At 38.5% G+C, this 20,818-nt stretch overlaps 1 protein-coding gene across 10 annotated transcripts in view; it reads left to right on the top strand.

Annotated features, from left to right (window-relative positions):
* Positions 1-20,818, top strand: part of CDIN1 (CDAN1 interacting nuclease 1) — a 195,166-nt gene that overhangs the window by 71,433 nt on the left and 102,915 nt on the right. For all 10 annotated transcript variants that reach the window (XR_012159482.1, XM_073348878.1, XM_073348877.1 and 7 more), the window contains exons 6-9: positions 5,887-5,966; positions 6,305-6,354; positions 9,311-9,378; positions 18,939-19,004. Coding sequence is in view for 9 of the 10 variants with exons in the window: in XM_073348878.1 (XP_073204979.1) it covers positions 5,887-5,966; positions 6,305-6,354; positions 9,311-9,378; positions 18,939-19,004 (264 nt within the window). In the remaining variant the exon portion in view is untranslated. The remainder of the gene's footprint in view (positions 1-5,886; positions 5,967-6,304; positions 6,355-9,310; positions 9,379-18,938; positions 19,005-20,818) is intronic.

Raw genomic sequence — 20,818 nt, 5'->3', positions numbered from 1 at the left:
CAAGGGACAGGATAGGGAGATTTACCTAAGTGGAGCCATGAGTTGAAGAGGAAATGGCAGCACCACTGACCCACCATGTACACTGAGAGGAAGGGAAATGGGATATTTATATCCCATGCATTCCAGAAGGCTTCTAGTCATAGGTGCTAGAACTAATGGTGGTATTTCCATTATATACAGGGGGGAAGGATATCTCAGTGGTTTGAGCATTGGCCTGCTAACCCCAGGGTTGTGAGTTCAATCCTTGAGGGGGCCATTTAGGGATCTGGGGCAAAAATTGGGGATTGGCCCTGCTTTGAGTAGGGGGTTGGACTAGATGACATCCTGAGGTCCCTTCCAACCCTGATATTCTATGGTTTACAGTTTTGGTTAAGTGGCTCTCAGCACCCCCACTATAAAAATTGTTACATCACCTCTGCTTCTAGTTCAGTTTTTCATATACTTTCTCCATTCCAATTCTAAGACTGTATAAAAACAGAAGGGTTTTTTTAAACAAATTATTTTACTCACAGATTGAATGCTTAATGCTCTCAATGTTCCATTTCTTTCCACTCTCTTCAAAAAGTGGGAAATAAATCATGAGCGAGAACAGAACTTTGTAAGATGAATTAGGTGTGAACCTTAAACTTTGGGATACCAGGGACAGACAGTAGTGGATAAAATACAAATATGTGTATGTAGCCAAAGCTTCAATGGTGCATGATGAGAGAGACAAAGAATAGGAGAAAAATCCTCTCTTTAAAGGAGAACTGAGGCACCAAGAGATAAAGTGACTTGCCCAAAAGGAAATTTATGGCAGAGCAGGGAACCTCCTAAATCTCAGGCCTTGTCTCCACTAGAAAGAGTTTGCTGATGAGATATGCTATTAGAGCTATACTGGCAAACTCCGTTTGTGGAGATGCAGCTTATAACGACAAAAGAGTTCTTTTGTCATATTTTATACCAGTTTCCCAAAAGGAATAAGCTATACTGGCAAATGGACTTTTTGGCTGATATAATTACATCTACACTTGGACTCCTGTTGGCACAGCTATGTTTGTTGGGTAGTAATATGATTTTTTTTTCTACTCCTGACTGACATAGTTATGGTGGTAAAAATGTTTAGTGTAGATCAGGTGTTAGTCCAGTGTTCTAACCCCAGCCCTAACCATCCCAAGCCCTTCTGACAATGTGTTTAATGTGCCTAAATTTGTATCTGTTCTTCGTTGTAATAAAATAGTTCAGCTTCCAGTCCCATTCAGTAACCGGCCTTTCTTGTTAGATTACCAACAAGGATGCTGAATAGGGTTGCCTGTTGTCCGGTTTTCAATCGGAATGCCTGGTTGAAAAAGGACCCTGGCAGCTACGGTCAGCAATGCTAACAAGACTGTTAAAAGTCCGGTCGGCAGCGCAGTGGGGCTAAAGCAGACTACCTGGCTGCCGTAGCTCCATGCGGCTCCTGGAAACAGCAGCATGTCCCCCCTCCAACTCCTATGTTTGGGGCAGGCAGGGGGCTCTGCACGCTGCCCCCGCCCCAAGCGCTGGTTCCACAGCCCTCAGTGGCCGGCATCTCTGGAAGCTGCTTGAGGTAAGCGCCTCCTGGAACCTGCACCCTGACCCCTCCCGCCCTCCAAACCCCTCGGTCCCAGCCTGGAGTACCCTCCTGCATCCCAGATCCTTCATCCTCAGTCCCACAGCCAGAGCCCTCACACACCCCCTGCACTCCAACCCCCTGCCTCACCCCGGAACCCACACCCCCAGCCCAGAAGCCCCTCCTTCCACACCTCAACCCCATGCCTCAGCCTGGAGCCCCTTCCCATACTCTAGACTCCTTGGCTCTGTCCCCTCAGCCTGGAGCCCCCATCTGCACCCCAAACCCCTTATCCCTGGCTCCAGCCCAGAGTCCTCACTGCCTCTCGCATCCTGACCCACTGCCTCAGTCCAGAGCCCCATCCTGCACCCTGAACATCTCATTTCTGGCCCCACCCCAGAGCCCGCACCTCAAGTGAAAATGAGCAAGTGAGTGAGGGTGGGGAGTGCGCAACAGAGGGAGGGGGGATGGAGTGAGCAGGGGCGAGGCCTTGGAGAAGGGGTGGGGCAGGGCCTTGGAGGAGGGGTCGGGGAAGGGTGTTCGGTTTTGTGCAAGTAGAAAGTTGGCAACCCTAATGCCAAGCATGGCAGTTTTTGTACTGTGGATGCATTTCTATTAGAAACTGACCTGTAATTACCAACTCATGATTATTTGAAGAATCTTCAGGTAGTAACTTTCAACCACTACTGACCTGTGTCTGATGTTCAGCTAGTGGCCTGGTTTATACCTGATTGAAATCCCATGTTATCAATCCTCTGGCCTATCCTTTCTCCCATATTTTCTCTTAAATTATATACCATTTTGTAATATATACAGAATCATGATCAAGGTATGAATACACTCCAACTTTTTCTGTTACCCTTACTGTTTTTAAAAGTCTGTCTACTTAATTGATACTATTCTTTATCTGAAAAGGAAAAATGCAGAAGACAAACTGAAGTCTATATTCAAAAACCAGTCAGAGAACACTTCAACCTCCCTGGTCACTCAGTTTCAGACCTAAAAGTCACAATTCTCCAACAAAAAAAACTTCAAAAACAGACTCCAACAAGAAACTGCAGAATTGGAATTAATTTGCAAACTGGACACTATTAAATTAGGCTTGAATAAAGACCAGAAGTGGATGGGTCATTACACAAAGTAAAAACTATTTCCCCATGCAAATTTTTCCCCTACTGTTACTCACACCTTCTTGTCAACTGTTTGAAATGGGCCATCCTTGATTATCACTACAAAAGTTTTTTTTTCTCCTGCTGATAATAGCCCACCTTGATTGATTAGTCTTGTTACAGTTAGTATGGCAACCCCCATTTTTTTCATGTTCTCTGTGTATATATATATCTTCCTATTGTATTTTCCACTGCATGCATCCGATGAAGTGGGTTTTAGCCCACGAAAGCTTATGCCCAAATAAATTTGTTAGTCTCTAAGATACCACAAGTACTCGGTTTTTTTTCCTCATACAGACTAACATGGCTACCACTCTGAAACCTGAAGTCTATATTGTTGATGTAACATTTTAAAATGATTTCTATTATTTATCTTTGCAGCGTTACATATAAGGGTGGCTGAGAAATATATTCTGGGGATACAATATTTAACTTACATGTTTCTATGTAGTTAATTTCATAAATCTATTTAATTTTACATAACATGTTCTCTGTTATCTTATGGTTCACATATAATATAACCAACTAAGTGTAAACAGCATTTTCTCAGAGTTGTTGGGTTTTTTTTAACTTGGGGCTAATAAGGGATTCTAAATATTTCTGCTACTATATTATAAATTCTGTTTTGCTGAGAAGCAAAACCAATGTCTGAGTATTTGAAGCAGGAGCCATTCTAGATCAAAATCTTTTGATTCATATTATTAATTATTATGCAAAAGTGCCCAGATTAAGAGTCCAAAGAGAAATGGCTGCTGGACTTTTACAGAGACTATATTTAAACATGAAAATAAAAAATTAAATGTGTTTCCTGATACTGGCCATTGAAAATCCCATTTGTTCAACAAGATTAAAATTACAGTATGAAAAAATAACAAAAGACTAAGAAGAGTGCTTGGGAGACTTTATTTATTCATTTATTGTTTCTGAATTTAGAATAGCATATTTTTGGGTAAAAGCAAATAAGTGTGCTGATGCTGAACAAATGCAGCAAAAACCTGAAAACTACCAAAGTGGAATCTTCAGGTCCCTAACTACCACTAAAACTGTTCAGACAACATCTTTAGTGTATTTAACACCTGTTTGAAGCTCTGCGTATCTTTCTCCTCTAATCCTAACCTCATACTTTTAAAAAATCTAAGCTGTTTTTTCTAGGAAATATTCCTGTGCATAATGCTTTTGAGCACGGGGTTGCATAAGTGTAACTGAAGGCAAAATTTGGCCCTGTGTTTATAACATACCTTTGTGGTTCTGAGATTATCAGAGTTCGATCATATGTGAATGGATAAGTGACTAGCAAATGGAGGGGAATATACTTGCAACTGCTTGTTGTGTAATCAAGAGTTCTTCGAATGATTGTCTCTGTTGTATTCCACTGAGGGTCATGCACGTGCACCCAGAGCTTTTGAAAGTAGTACTCTTTGGTGGTCTGTGAATGCACCCTGTGCCACCTTGTGGTCTTGCCTAAGGCGATAAAGGGCACGGCGGGCCACTAGCGTCTCCAGTTCCTTCTCACCGCCACATAGTCTAAGTCAGAGCTTCTACTTCTAATGTCCTTGTGACGTACTTCCCAAAACTATCTTTAGTGCTGTTCAGAGTTTAGATTTCTTATTTGTTCTGTTTTTGTTTTTTGATTCTTCCCTTCGTACCTGAGTTAGGACTTGGGACACCGCTTCAGCAGTGTTTCCTGCCAAACTTTAAACCCCTCCCCACCTCCAGTATATGCCAGAGATGCTGAGGTTCAAAACCTGTACCTCCTGCCCTCACTCGTTTTCCATCAGCGATAAGCACCAGTGTTGCTTGTGCTGCTTGAGGGAAGCCCACATCGCACCCACTTCACATCCTTTCCTGCCCATACTCAGGAGAACTGGACTCTCCCTTGCAGGAAACAACTTATGGAGATTGCCAGGGGATTGGCATTGGATCCTGGTTGGGGAACCCTCCCTCCCATCCCCATACATCAGCCTGAACAGTCAAAGAGCGCCCCTGCTGTGGAACCTCCGTCAGGCTCTGCTGGTACCAGTGCTAAGGACCCCACACCAGAACTTAGCCATTAACCAAGGAAGCATGCACATAAGCATGGCACCAAGTATCAGAGGGGTAGCCGTGTTAGTCTGTATCCACAAAAACAGCGAGGAGTCCAGTGGCACCTTAAAGACTAACAGATTTATTAGGGCATAAGCTTTCGTGGGTAAAAAAACCCACTTCTTCAGATGCATGTTTTTTTACCCACGAAAGCTTATTCCACCTCAGTCAACCAATACGTTTACCTACCTTCTTCCCCAATCCTCATGCCTCACTCATTAGATGTTCGAAGGGCATTGACTTTTTATCTTGAGCGGACAAAGCCCTTTTGGAAATTTCCTTGTCTTTTCATTGCTATAGCGGAGAGAATGAAAAGGCAAGCCATTTCCACCCAGAGAATCTCCAGGTGAGTTTCAGGGTGCATTATGCGCTGCTTATCAATTAGCAGAACCATACCCTTGTGAAGGGCCCATTCCACTAGAGCTCAAGCATCAACTAGAGTGGCACTCCACAGGTGTCCTTCACAGACGTATTCAAGGTGGCCATGTGGAGTTCTGTACACACCATGCTCTAGTGCATGATTCTGTGAAAAATAATTCGTTCAGAGCAGCAATCCTCCATTCCATAATCTCCTTGGGCTATCTTCCCACATAGGTACTGCTTGTTAATCAACCTCAGTAGAATACAATAGGGAAGAAAATGAGGTTACTAACCTGTAACTGAAGGTTCTTCGAGATGTGTGGTCCCAATCTTTATTCCAAACCCATCCTCCTTCCCCTCTGCTACGGATTCAACAGCTCTGCAGTAGAGAAGGAACTGTAGACGCTGGTGGCCACACCCTTTATGGCCTTGTGCAAGACCATGAGGCAGCACAGGGCACATGCATGGACCCCCAAACAGTACTACTTTCAAAAGCTCCAGCTCTGGGGGCATAGCATATGTGCATAATCTTCAATGGCATACAGATAGGGACCACACATCTTGAAGAATCTTCAGTTACAGGTAAGTAACCTTGTTTTGTCAGTGTAGCCAACATTTTCCTTTTAAAAAGTATGTTTCACTTTTTTTGACAACTGGTTAATGATATGTTCATACTGAGCTAACAATTTTCTTTTTCTTCCATAGCCTCCAAGACTCTTATAAATAGTATGCTGCGGGACCCTTCTCAGATTCCAGATGGAGTTCTAGCAAATCAGGTCTATCAGGTATTAATCACAGCCATCTTTTTTCAGTGGCAGTGCTGTTCTCTGTCGAGCAGAGTAAAAGATTTTAAACCTCATTTAATTACTGTCATCATAAACTATCACTAAGGTCAGGGTGCACCATAAATGGCAATGCAATATTTGTGAGAAGATCATTTCACTTTTTAATAGCTTGCTTTTATAGTGAATAAAAAGCATGCAATTTTTGTTTTCTGTGATTATATCCGAACAGCCTTTGATAACCTTTTTGAGGCAAAGTAATTACTGTTTTTAGCATACTGTTTAACTGTAATAGATTTGTAGTTGACCATCACTATACTACTACTCTTATTTGTCTGCAGTGTACTGTGAATGACTGTTGTTATGGACCACTGGTGGACTGCATCAAACAGTATCCTTTCCCATAAAATTTTAGGTGCACAATTGACGAGCTTAGACTCTGTGGAGGAGATATGTCTAGCTTTAACCTGACATAAAGTTCCACTTCACAAAACACATTTCATACTCCTCTATTTTACATTCAATCAAGTAGAGGGTCACTGCAGTCCTTTCTCTTATGCCGTTTAACTAAAATCAGATAGGCCAAGGGAAGTTATCAGTTCAGAGGCTGTACATACATATGCTTATTTGAAACCCTCTTGTTTTTGGTGAGATGAAATCATATTGTGATTCATATAAAGCCATTAAAGTGCCACTGTCCAGTATTGCAATATTCTTAACTAATTTGATGTTTCCTTTGGATTTTTTGAAGTGCTTTTCAAGTTCTGATTTAAATTTTAAATGCTGTATCTGACATTCCCGTGCAGCTCTTTTCTCCTCTTCTTCAAGGAAAGTAGAGCATAAGGTATAGGAAATAAAACTATTTTTGAAAGTGGGAGAGAGTGTCGGAGGTATCTCCACAATGAGCAGAGTACTGTGGAGGAAGAGTCAGCTCTCAGTGGTTGCAGCAGACTGGGGATTCTATACAGGCCTGAATAGATGAGGATGAAGGATTGTATTGGGAAGGTGCCACTCTTGTGCAGATTCACTGGCCCAAAAGCACTTTATTGGGCATAAAGGGTTGCTGATCTATTTCAGCCCATGGTTGGAAGAGAAACCTTCAGTTTGTGGCCTTGTATCCAGTCTGCAGGATGGTGAGTGGATTTCCTCCCCTTAGTCCTAGAGAGTTCTCTGTACAAATTTCAATAAGGTTTTGGAGGAGGTGAGAATTTCACCCTGTATTAGGAGGGAAGGGGAGCCACGATGGTTCCCAGCAGTTAAACATGGAGAAAAAATGTATTCACTGTTCATACGTATTAAAGGAGATATTTCTTCTTACACCCCCAATACACTTTGCAGTCATAGTGTTTGCATTTCCTGAAAAAAAATTGCCTCATTTCCTGCCACTTTTTTCCTCAGATTTACTTTGTGTGGTATATAGTAAAGGCCCAATCCTGCTCCCATTAACTTTAATGAAAGCATGTTTGGGTCAAATTCTATTTGTATGGTATATTCTTTGAGGTTCACTGTAACATTAAGTACAATTATACATAAGTGTATTCATTAAACATCATCCTATCTTTTAAAGGATCATTAATCATAAGGTCTGTTAAATTAGGTACATGAGGTTGTATTCTTTTTATGAAGAATCTGAATAGATGCTTCTGAGCTGTAAAAACTAACTTTATTTTATAAAAATGGTGCATTATACTGCATATCTCTGCTTTATATTAAATTGTTAAGAAATAGTGCATTTTTCTGTAATCTGTAGTGTGTTTTTCCCCCCGCATTTCAAATCAGCTTGCACAAAAAATGATGGCATTATTAGGAAACATAAAAAGTTTGTCAACTGAAGATTGTTACAGTAAAGTTTGGTGATATTTAGCTGTGTGAATGCATTATCTGAGAGTGTATGTTGCTGAATTAGATGCTAATTTTAAGGCACATGAAATAGTTAAAAATCAATTTAAAGTTAAGGTTTTAAAAGCATAATGTCTTCTGAAGGATTGCATATTGATTTTAAATATAACTATCTAATTATATATGCATGGACTAAAGTATGAAGTCTACCTCTTTGTAAATGCCAGGAGGCTATTTTTCAGTAATAGTTCAGATGCTTACGGGAAACTAGGCTGTTGGATTGCATGAGCAGAAAATGGCTTGTGAGGTTATTTAAAAGTTTTGCCCCATGGTCACTGCTATTCATCAATAATAGGTATTATTATAGACTAAGGCTAAGTGTTTCTGCTTATGGTGCATTATCAATTCTGTTTGCAGTATTTGTCTTATATTTTTGCCATCATTCATTTTCCTTTTTTGGTTCTGTCACTGCCAGTATAGTTTAATGTAGTACATGCTTTCAATTGGTAGAGACAATGATGTATATATGTAAAGTGATTCCTTATGATTGGCTTTTTTGCAGTTCAGCAGTTAGTGCTGGTAAAAGTTAGAGTAATTAATTATAATGGTGGTAAATTCTGCAGTTTATCACTTTGTATAAGATATCCTAAACAAATTATGCATTGTAGTTGTTTTTAAGTTTCATTTACAGATTCTCCTTTACAAAATTTCCAATCAACTAGAACTTTGAAGTGCTAGATTTTACCCCGAGCAAAGAGACTGGAGACATCTAAAGTTGTGACCTTGTACTTTTTAGTGATAATACCAAGTACAGATCAATGGGCTGTCTATGGAATCAGAAGGATTGGAGACACTACACTGAAATATTTTATTTCACCTTGTGAGAAATACTGATTTTTCATATAACTGAAAATCAATTAAAAGGCTGTTTTGGTATAGTGAGATACACCAGATGGTTTCAGAGTATATCTTTAAGTGTAAAAAGTTTCAGTATTTAAAGAACAAAATCTTAAATTGTTCAATTATTATCCAATTTATTGTGGTTTATGACTTAGGCAAAACTCCCATTGACTTCAGTTAGAGTCTTGAGTACAAAGCCAAAGATCAGGCCCAAAATTTCCAGCTATAAAGGCACTCATTTTAGTCTCACGCTTTGCTCTTTTGGAGAAGAAAATGGAAGGAAGATAAAGTACTACTCTTGGTTATATTGAAGAAAGTTGTTTATGATGATACCTGCCTTTTGTCATTTGTGTGAGGTTTTTTTTTTTTATTTTATTTCTACTTAAAGACTAGTATAAATTTTCAAAACTGACTGGTGATTTTGGGTGCCTCCGTTTTTGTGTACCCAACTTGACACACCATAAAGGGCCTTGGTTTTTAAAAAGCACTAAGTACAAATCACTGGTCACTCCTGATGATGTGGGGCATTATATTCTAGCTGTAACAGTGTTCTGAATTTAGTTTCATTCCAAACATATAGCACTTTTTCCTTAACTTAAATCCATCAGTGCTATTGGGCATGAGCATGAAGTCCTGCTGCGAGAAATGCTGCTGGAGAAAAATCTCTCTTTCTTAGGTAAGAATCTATAGTATCTAACCTATGATACGTTAGCTTCAAAGATCTCAGTGACTGTTTACTTAAGGGGAAAAAAAAGAGACCTCAACACATGCTGTATTATGTAAAGGAAGAGTAAAAAATGGTTGATGCTGTACATGTTATCTTTTATTGATTTAGAACTGAGCAGGAACTCAGTTACCTAATACCCTATATATACAGCACATGCACAGGCTTGCAATTAATATTTTATAGAATAAGTAGCTGAAAAAAATGCTTTAATATCTGCTGCAGTATTACTTTTGGTGTCATGAGATATTAGCCATAATCTAGGCCATATGAGACTTAGAAGGAAGGATAAGAAATATTAGTTGCAAAATGCTTTATGTATTAAAGAACTGCCAGAAGAGTTCACTTGTTTATCTGTAAGTGCGGTTTCTGATATTTTTGAACTAATGCGCTGAATCTTTCCACCTTTCCATCTTTCAAGTCATTTTAAGAATTTATTTTGGAAAATGTTCACTTAGATATTAGAAGATGATTTAATTTTCTATCTGTTAAAAAGTATTAAACATGGTACAGTAATATTAATTATAGTGGTTAGCATTTAAAGAATTATCGTGATAATAAATTATGATAGTTTCTTATATCTGGAATTCCTTCTGTGGTGACATTATATCAAAATAAGACAGCTGCAACCTAGTTCTATAGTAAAATGTTGTATTCTTCAAAGAGATTTCTTATGTAGAAAGATAATACAACACATGTATTAGTTTCACCTAACACTAATACCTCTTTTGAACAAATAATGTCCTAACTTTTACAAAAAGGAACAGAAAATAGCTTAATTGATAAATAGTAAGTATTATGGATTTATCCAAAAGCAAGTCATGCCAGATTTAGTTTCTTTCTGTGGTAGGATAACAATTAGTAGTAGATAAAGGAATAGTAATAGTAGATACAGGAATTTCTTAGGACATAGTGTATCAATTTTAGTAAGCCATGTAGTATGGTTTCATATAACATAAACTTAGGGAAATTAAAGAAATGTGGGTTATGTGACTTTAGTGCAGTGGTTCCCAAACTTTAACAACCTGTGAACCCCTTTCACTAAAATATTATGTCTCGCAAACCCCCTCCTAAATACTCCCTCCGCGTATTTCCAGGGATTTTCTCCTTTACCAGATTATAAATTACAAAAGCAGTGATCTTGGAAATATAAAATTTGTTTTTATGACATGCTTATTACACACTATTTATTATTAATTATTATTTATCATTACAGTATTTTTATTACATTATGAAAACAGCAACATTCTTCCAAGATCTCACTTTCGTAGCTTGTATCACTTTGAATAAGCCTGTTATAAGACAAGGCTCCTATGTTTCATCAAGGAGTATCGGATGTGAAACAGCATGAAGGTATTTAAGAAGCCAACTCAGAGTTCCTCCTACACAAGCATTCAGGTCTTGAACAGCCCAGGCAAACAATGCACTTACAACAAAGCTTAAACTTGTTCTTCATAATAATTTTAAAAACAATATTAGCTGCCTATTTAATTTTAAAAACAGCAAAAAATATCCAACTCCCTTTCCATTTCTTATAAGGAGTCTTAAGTTTAAATCTCCTCATGTGATAGAAATGCTTGCTTTGATCTGCTTAGTTCTTGGAAGTCCAGGGGCTCCGGGCTGCTGGCCTCATGCTGCCCGGAGTTCCTAGGGACAGCTCTTTCCACCATTAGGGAATTTTTCCCTGAGAACCCCCAGTAGCATTTTGCGAACCCCAGTTTGGGAACTACTGCTCTAGTGGAACATGAAACTTACAATGTTTTTAAAATCAAACTTAGGAACTTAGTGGTTTGGGTCTGGAAAGGCTCAGTACTAATTTTGGCTCTGGCTTGTAATTACTGTAGTATTAGTAGTAATAATACTAATTATTAATAATAAAAACAAATAGAAACATCTTACAAGTGACATTAAAGACAGGGTATGGAAAAAAGGTTGTTCATAACTGACAAAGTCAAGAAGTACTGGGGAGTAAATATACTATTTTAGATTATATTGGTACTGTATTTCCAGGATGTTAGATGTTTCCAGTTTTATGTAAAAGACAAGATGGTGCTACTTTTCATACTTGTGTATAAAGCCGCTTTTTTTTTAAGACTCTTTACTAAATGATCATTTCAGTGACTCTTCCATTTTTTTACATTTCTCTTGTATGACTTAAAAAATGTATACTGCTTTTTTTAACTTGTTTGGTGGTACCAATAGGCAAGTGAGTCCTATATTTTTAAGTACCAGTATTTGTATTAACAATTTGAAGGATGAAATGAAGAGTATATGGGTTGTGTATATTCATGGATGAGTAGAATAGGTGAAGAAATCACGAGCAGTTGAGAAATAATTAAAATACAGCACAATATTGGCATATTAAACAATGAACTGAAATCAGTAGAATAAGATTAAATCATTATATGCAAATATAGAGCCAAAGGATTACTGGCCAGACAGTAATTATTAAAGAGAAGGACTTGATCATTTTAAATTGATAAACTGGATAATGCTATGCTATCACAAAAAAGGCACATACTTTCTTGGGGTTTTCTTGGTTATATTAATAGGAGTACTATAAGCAAACCAAGTGAGGCAATTAATATAGTCATTTCAACCGCTGTGGAGTTAGAATAATGCCAAAGTTAAGATACAAGACAGCATTTATTATAAGCCAGCCCTCAGTCCTACAAAATAATATGTTACATTAGATGCCCAAAGTCACATAGTAAATCCGTGCTAGAAATGGGATTAGAATCATATCTTGACTCCCAGTCCACTAAATTAGTCACAAAATAGCTCTTTTTCCAGTCTGTAAAATGGGTATAGCTAGTAAAGGGCTATATGAGTGCGAAGTGTCAAGTGGCAGTAGCAGAGGTGGAAATACAAATTTAAGATTTCCTAATCACCAGTCCTGTGCTCCATTAGTTAGACCATATTGCCTATAGGGAACATAAGGCACAAACATTATCACAAACAAATATCTACATAATGGCAAAATTAGTCAAAAAGTTTCATGACTGCTGAAACATGCAATTTTTGTCAAATTTTTTGCAACCAACATTTTACCTACTTGGTTTCTTTTTTACCTCTTTGGGGGGTCACAGTCAGGGCTTCATGGAGGTTATAATTTCTACCAACGAGCTTGTGACTCATGAACATAAATTATAAAATACTGTTCTAATCTGTTCAGCCATTGTTGAGTTATGAGCTTACAAAACTAGTTTTCTGCTTAAAAAAACAAGAAACAAAAAATGTCATTAAGGGGATTAATGTTGAGACAATATACCCTGACCCTATATCCAGCCAATCCTCTTCCAGCAGGCCAGAAACTACATACCTCAGCTTACCTTTCAAATATGAATCAGAGACAACATTCCCCCACATCTTCCACAAACCTAATATGCTGTATTATTTATGGGTAAGGATATGATTTTATCATGGAGGTCATGGATTCTGTGACTTTAATGGACCTCTGACTTTTTTGGCTTCAGCCCCTGCCAGAGCAGCGGGGCTGGAGAAGCTGTCTGCCCCCACTGCAGAAGAAGGAGCTGGAGAGGTGCACAGTGGTCAGCCCTCGGCGGGGCTCTGACTGTTAGCCCTCCCTCCCCCACCGGTTGTATTTTTAGTAAAAGTCAGGGACAGGTCATGGGGCTTCCATTAATTTTTGTTTATTGACTGCGACCTGTCCCTGACTTTACTAAAAATACCCATGACAAAATCTTAACCTTATTTATGGGTTTGAAATTACACTGATTCTCTCCTGTTTGTCGTTTTGACCTCCACATAAAGTCCAGAGATTTACCTTCATCTAGTCCACTCTACACATTGGTCACTGATCCATACATCTGAGTGTGGCTTTACTTAGGCATGCAGCTGCCAGCTTTTTCCTGCCCCACTATTTTCCCTCCAGTCAGTCATCAAGTCATATGTACCCACAAGTCACAAGATGCATACAGTGCGTCTCCTGCTCTTCTGCTTAATCTATCTGGGTCCTGCTTGTTGCACAGGCAGGATGCTGGTGTCCCCTATAAATCACGTATCTTGTGCAGGTTGCAGATACCAAGAACACATGTTTCAAGTCTCAAATCCCCTGGCACCTTTCCAATGCAGAGAAGAGATTTGATCATTGCATCTCCCTACTGCCCTTTTCCCCAATATACTGTGTGTATCCACTGGAATGGTGGGCACAGATGATATCAGCGAACAATTAAACACCAAACAGTGGGAATTAATTCATTACTCCGTGGGATAGACTTGAGTTTTGTGGCATCTCATGAAGGTCTCCCACCTGAAGATGGTGGGCAGGAATATGGTGCAATGTTAAAGTTGGTGCAGTGAACTTAATGATAAATTTGCCAAGTTTCTGAATTTTTTAAAAAATACACAGTTCTTTTTTGAGTGTTGGTCCCTGTATGTACTCCACATGTGGGTGTGTATGTTCAACATGCACATGAGTCCAGAGATTTTAACAAGCAGTGTTTGTTGGCCCATACGTGTGCAGTAGATCTCCTTGTCCTCCCAAGTGAGGGTAAAAGAAGCAGTGCAGATCAATGGCCTATCAGTTCTTTCTTACCGCTACATAGTCTGAGTCAGAATCCAGTGTCTTCTCTTGCTTCAGCCTTTCAGAAAACCTGTAAGATTGTAAATAGTTATTCTTTAACTTAGTTCAGTTAGTCTTAAGTGTAGTTAGTGCGGTTTGTTTCCCTGGATCGGGGACTCCCTCCCCATGGTCAGAAACTATGCCCAGACTTCTGGGTTTCAAAAACTATATTGCCTGCCCTAGATCCTACTCCATCAGTGATGAACACCAATGCTGCCACTGCTGTCTGGGTGAGACACACATTTCAGCAAAGTGCAGCATTTGTCGCTCTGTTCCACAGAGTACTCACAAAGCTTGTGAGCTTTGCCTTAGAAAATACTTAATGGGGAAGGCTATGAAGCCCCTCTCTGATCCAGGCCAAGAAGACCGCCGTACATTGGCCTAACCAAATGAACAGTGGCCTTCTAAGCACGTGCTTAAGAAGCAGAGCCCTCCATGTCTAAGCCCAAAGACTCTTCTGCAGGGCTTCCCATGAGAGTAAGGGACACTCTCGTGGCACAAGGACAGATCCCTGTCGAGGACTGTCCATAAGAGACTCCCACTCCTTCCCTGAGTCCATTAAGGTTGGGTGAGCCCGTATACACATACCCTAAATTTTTTTAAATATACAATTAAAGGGTTTTTTGTTGTTTTTAACAATAAATTCTTTAACCTAACCTCTTTTTGGGGGGAGGGGATTGTAATTACACACTGTATAGCACCTACTACACACAGGTTAGTATTTTGGACATCTTGAACAAATTTGAGAAATTTAAGAGAATAATAAATCATTAAGCATTTGAAAATATGACACAGAAGAGAGTTTAGAGTAGTGGACCTTTTTCAGTTTAGAGTAAAGATGTCTGAGGGCAGGAATAACTAATTACATATGTAAAAGGAGATGTCATGAAAATGTCAGTGGCCAGTTATTCCTGCTAATGAATAAGGGCAGAACTAGTAGTAATAGGCTTAAGCTGCAGTTGGGAAGATGAAATTAAATACGAGAAAAAATTCATAATTATAGGTTTCAGAGTAGCAGCCGTGTTAGTCTGTATTCGCAAAAAGAAAAGGAGTACTTGTGGCACCTTAGAGACTAACAAATTTATGCTTAAGCTTATGCTCAGATAAATTTGTTAGTCTCTGAGGTGCCATCAGTACTTCTTTTCTTTTTTCATAATTATAGGAACTGCTAAGTACAGGAACAATCTGCCTGGGAAGCTTGTGGAATCACCTTCACTGAAAAATTCAAGGCTAGACTTGACACTCATCTAACAAGTATGTTTAATGAAATCAATCCTGGCATGATACAAGGGAATGGACTAGATGACTCACTAAAGAATCCTTCGACCCAAATGATTCATTTTTGTGGCCTTGTATAAACTTCTGTAGCACGCAAATCAGACTTAATTTTTAATGAATCATGACCTATGATAGACTTCAGGTTACCTTTTAAAAAATAAAAATAAGCTGTATGTAATTTGTGCTGTCAAATACAAAATTTTAGCATTTCTAGAAGGGATTATCTCATCAGTATATAAAGATATAAATAAAGGAAATTATGGTATATATTTAAAATATTTATATAAGCTCACTTAAGGTTTAAGGTGTGTTAAGTGGTTGTCTTTTTTCTTTCAATTTATTACTAAGACAAATAAGTTTGTTTATATTTATGGGGGATAATGCCCGCTTAAGAACGGGCGTTCACATGTCACTTTTGTAGCAGGCATTGCAACGTATTTACGTGCCAGATATGCTAAACATTCGTATGCCCCTTCATGCTTCAGCCACCATTCCAGAGGACGTGCTTTCATGCTGATGACACTCATTTTAAAAAAATAATGCGTTAATTAAATTTGTGACTGAACTCCTTGGAAGAGAATTGAATGTCTCCTGCTCTGTTTTACCCGCATTCTGCCATATATTTCATGTTCTAGCAGTCTCATTTGATGACCCAGAACATTTGTTCATTTTAAGAACACTATCACTGCAGATTTCACAAAATACAAAGAAGGTACCAATGTGAGATTTCTAAAAATAACTGCAGGACTTGACCCAAGGTTTAAGAATCTGAAGTGCCTTCCAAAATCTGAGAGGGACAAGGTGTGGAGCATGTTTTCAGAAGTCTTAAAAGAGCAACACTCTGATGCGGAAACTACAGAACCCAAACCACCAAAAAAGAAAATCAACCTTCTGCTGGTGGCATCTGACTGGGATGATAAAAATGAACATGCATCAGTCCATACTGCTTTGGATCATTATTGAGCAGATCCCATCATCAGCATGGACACACGTCCTCTGGAATGGTGGTTGAAGCATGAAGGAACATATGAATCTTTAGTGCATCTGGCACATAAATATCTTGTGACGCTGGCTACAACAGTGCCATGGGAACACCTGTTCTCACTTTCAGGTGACATTGTAAACAAGAAGCAGACAGCATTATCACCTCTAAATGTAAACAAATTTGTTTCTCAGAGCGATTGGCTGAACAAGAAGTAGGACTGATTGGACTAGTAGGCTTTAAAGTTTTACATTGTTTTATTTTTGAATGCAGTTATTTTTGTACATAATTCTACATTTGTAAATTCAACTTTCATGATAAAGATTTGCACTACAGTACTTGTATTATATTGTGAAAAATACTATTTCTTTTATTTTTATCGTGCAGATATTATAATAAAAAATAAATGTAAAGTGAGCACTGTACACTTTGTATTCTGTGTTGTGTTTGAAAATGAAGAAAACATCCAAAAATATTTAAATAAATGGTATTTTTATTGTTTAACATATTGATGCCTAGTATGGGGATTTTTTTATTTTTTGTGCAGATATGAAGTTTTAAAATACATCTTAAGATACAGTCTAATATTATTTTCTCTTTGGTTAATGTCAAATCTGTTCAATAATACTGCGGTTTTAAGATGAATGAAGTTTTAACCAAAGCATCCGAGCCTCTTTTTTAACTATTTTCAATCATTAGAATCAGCAGTTAGGAGTAGGCAACGGTTATCCTATTCTTCACTCCTATCAGGATGAGGAAATTGTTCAGAATATTGATTTATCGTGTTGTTATGGTGTGACTCAAAATGGGTTTCAGAGATTAACATAAAGTAAAGCTTTGTTAATCTGCCCATCTCTCATCCATATATTTTATATCTGGGTTAAAAAAAAAAAACACTAGCTTTTGCTCTATAACACCTACCAAGGCTTAATAGCTGATACGTCACTATAGTGAGGTGCTGTATTACTAACACTTATTTTTACAATATACTAGAGCAGGGGTAGGCAACCTATGGCATGCATGCCAAAGGCAGCATGCGAGCTGATTTTCAGTGGCACTCACACTGCCCGGGTCCTGGCCACCGGTCCGGGGGGGCTCTGCATTTTAATTTAATTTTAAATGAAGCTTCTTAAACATTTTAAAAACCTTATTTACTTTACATACAATAATAGTTTAGTTATATGTTAAAGACTTATAGAAAGAGACCTTCTAAAAACGCTAAAAAGTATTACTGGCACGTGAAACCTTAAATTAGAGTGAATAAATGAAGACTCAACTCACCACTTCTGAAAGATTGCCGACCCCTGTACTAGAGTACACTTATTAGTACACGTCAAAATGAATGAAGTACATCTAGTTGTGCATTTTCCCCCTTCTTTTGGTTGTTCACTTACACACTAATTCATAACTACCCCAATGGATATCCTAGTCTTAGTGCAAATTAGTGAGGTTTTACTATAACTTCTAGTTCGGCAGCTGAAAAATTAACTTCAGACTCTTGTTTTTCACAACCTTTAACAAATGTATCCTTAAAAATCTAAACGTTGTTCTTGTCATTAAAATGTTCTTTCATCTCAAAGTGCTGACCTTTCAGGATATGCACAAAGTGTTCTAAAACAGAGTTCTGAACATTTGCCATGAAACCACTGTCCTAGGCTGATAAATGGATTGGAAATAAGCTACCCAATTGTGGGAATGGGCCATTAATTTTAATCAAAGGTGATGCAGAAAGGCGAATGGGATGCATGACAATGTCAACAGCCCAGTAGATGTTAAGAGTCCACACAGCCTTCCTTGTTACTTGGTTGTGCAATTAGTTGAGGTTGGGTGAAGACAGAAAGCCATGTCTGGAATTGAATGACCAGGTCACTCCAAAATCTAATGGAGAAATGGTGTTTCAGGAATACCAATCTAACGCCATTAGAAGTCAAGGACAACACCTAGACAGTAGTGAAGGTTTTTTCTTTTTTTTTCTTTTTAAGGCATGGGTTGATTTTTTCCTCCACAATTTTGTCTTGCTTGCTCCCTGTGCATGGTTCTGAAAATCTTCAGATATTGCTTAAAAGAAGTTTTGGTATTTACAAAGGATACAGAATTACAAACAGACTTAACTCTTGAAGATAATGTACTTTTAAATGTATGTACTACTGAACTGTAAAATTTGGCAAATTCTACATAATGCAAGAGAAATAAAAATCTGTGTCTTCTCTTTCCTTTTATAGCTTTCCAATTGGAAGATAAAGTTTTGTAATAACTTTAGTCAGTCTTCAATATAAAATAAGAAAGCAACTATAGAATATGTACATTTGTGGCATTAGTAAAAAGCTGTTCAGGTTAATTCTAATGTGAAGAGATTCTTCTTTCGATAAGCAAATATATTTCTTTATTTTGAACAGTTTTTCAGTTACAAAGTACTGTATGACAGCTTGAATTAATGATGTTTATAATGAAGACATAAAAATGCAGAGACGACAAAGAAGCATTTTTATATCCATGCTTCAGGTTTGCTAAGAAGGTTCATTTAATCTGAGACAGCATTGCATACATATGAAAGATATGTATGACTGCATTAGTAATTCTTGCACTCTTATTTAAAAGAAAATTAATTATACTGCTGTCTGGTTAATAGAATAGTGTTATAAACAATAGTATTTGTTCTCTATGCAGCTGAAGAACAGCTTCGTGCAAAGGGTTATGACAAAACACCAGATTTTATTTTAGAAGTGCCAGTAGGTAAGTCCTTAAAGCTTTTTCTATTAGAATTTATTGTGTTTATACTAAAATGTTAACATTACTTAATGATAAGGCAGTAAAAACTAGATTATATTATAAAATATTACTGTAAATATTATAGTATATTATGCATGTTTTACTTTATACATTACAAATATAAAATATTGTTTCTAGGGATTTGCAGTAGTAACTCGATAACTGTAAGAAGTGTTTTTTGGAAAGCCGGGGGGCTTAAGTAACATCCCTGTACCTCAAACCTGAACTGACCACCATCTGAGGCTGAGATCAGAACCATTTATAATGGTCTATCCCCAGAAACTCATAGACCCAGTAAAACTCCAAAACATCTTTACGGGTAATGCCTCCCCACCAAAAGGCCATGGAATGGAAGATCCAGCAAATCAGTGAAACCACTCATTTGCCTCATTTTGGCATCCACATTCTCCTCGTTGCCCCCACAGATCTCCATGGGTACTTAATAGCCTGACCGAGAAGAATCAGGAAGAAAGAAAATTTTGTGACAGTGGAGAAAAACTGATAGATAAGTTCTAGCATTCCCATCCTACTGGTGATGAGGATCACATAAGCATCTAGATAGTCAAACACAAGGAATTCTCAGACTTAACAGCTATTCCATGGAAAAAGTAAGAATTTTGTCTTCTCTGTTATGGGGGGTCTACAAACCCCACACTGAGGCAGAGAAAAGGCTGAAACAGTACTGGGCCAGGAAAGCTACACCCCTCAGGCACTGCTGAATATGCTCCTGGCGAAAAGGAGCAGTATAAAAAGAGCTCCAGCCACTCAGGCATGGGGGAGGAGAGAAGCCATTTCTAGCAGGAGCACTTCCCTGAGAAAGGCAGAAAAAGAGCTCTTATTGAGGAGGTCTTACTGTGAATCTTTCCTCCTCCTCCTCCTTCAAGACATCACCCTAGAGGCAGGGAGAATCATGTTCAGGGGCACCAGAGGGTTGCCTGCATCAGACATGAGACTGGGAGTTTGGCGCAAAGGATTATAACCAAACAGCAGCTATACCCCAAACTGAGAAATTGGATGGGATAGCAAGTGACCCAAGGAAAGGTGAACTAGAGGTGGACCAAGCATAGGCCAGCCCATGCTGTCATACTTTCAGGGCCCTGGACCAGACAGAGCAGAGGACCCTAGTCCCCCTATTCATCTTAGAATCCCCTACACCTAGCTCTGGGATGGGCAGAGCCAGGGGTTTACCGACAAGGAAGCTGACCCAGTAGAACCCCATCCAGGGATCCCAGACACACTGGACGAAAAGAGAGACTGTGGCAGCAGGCCCAGACCACTAGGCCTGCTGACCAAACCAGCAACCCCACTATTTCCTCCATAATAGCAGCTGCTGAATCATGAGTCACCACCTTAACCAAGAAGAGTTATTCAACTCAATTTCAGAATCTGGCACCTCCCTTTTCAACTATATGTCAATGTATTTTTCAGAGAAAATCACGAACTCATGGAAGCACTATATGAGAACTGAGCCATTATCTGTGACTCAGATTTTGCCCTTCTTGGTGATTCAAGCTTCTAAGACTCTTACTAGCAAAATTGTCAACATCTGCTTCAATGAGAGATATCTATCATCATTTACTCTAAATCATGTAATTACCTCGCCAGTATTTAAGGTATAATCACTCAACACAACATTCTTCTCCACTATGAAATCACTCTTTTATGAGAAAGCATTTTGAAAAGATCCAAAGGGACATCTTCCACTCCACCTAGATATTTTCAATGTTCTGGACTCCTGTCATAAATATAAAGGGAAGGGTAAACCCCTTTGAAATCCC

Source organism: Lepidochelys kempii, chromosome 6 (genome assembly GCF_965140265.1).
Source record: "Lepidochelys kempii isolate rLepKem1 chromosome 6, rLepKem1.hap2, whole genome shotgun sequence".
In the NCBI taxonomy this organism is placed as follows: Eukaryota; Metazoa; Chordata; order Testudines; family Cheloniidae; genus Lepidochelys; species Lepidochelys kempii.
Note: the sequence above shows the minus strand (reverse complement) of the source record. Positions and strands in the feature narration are given on the sequence as shown.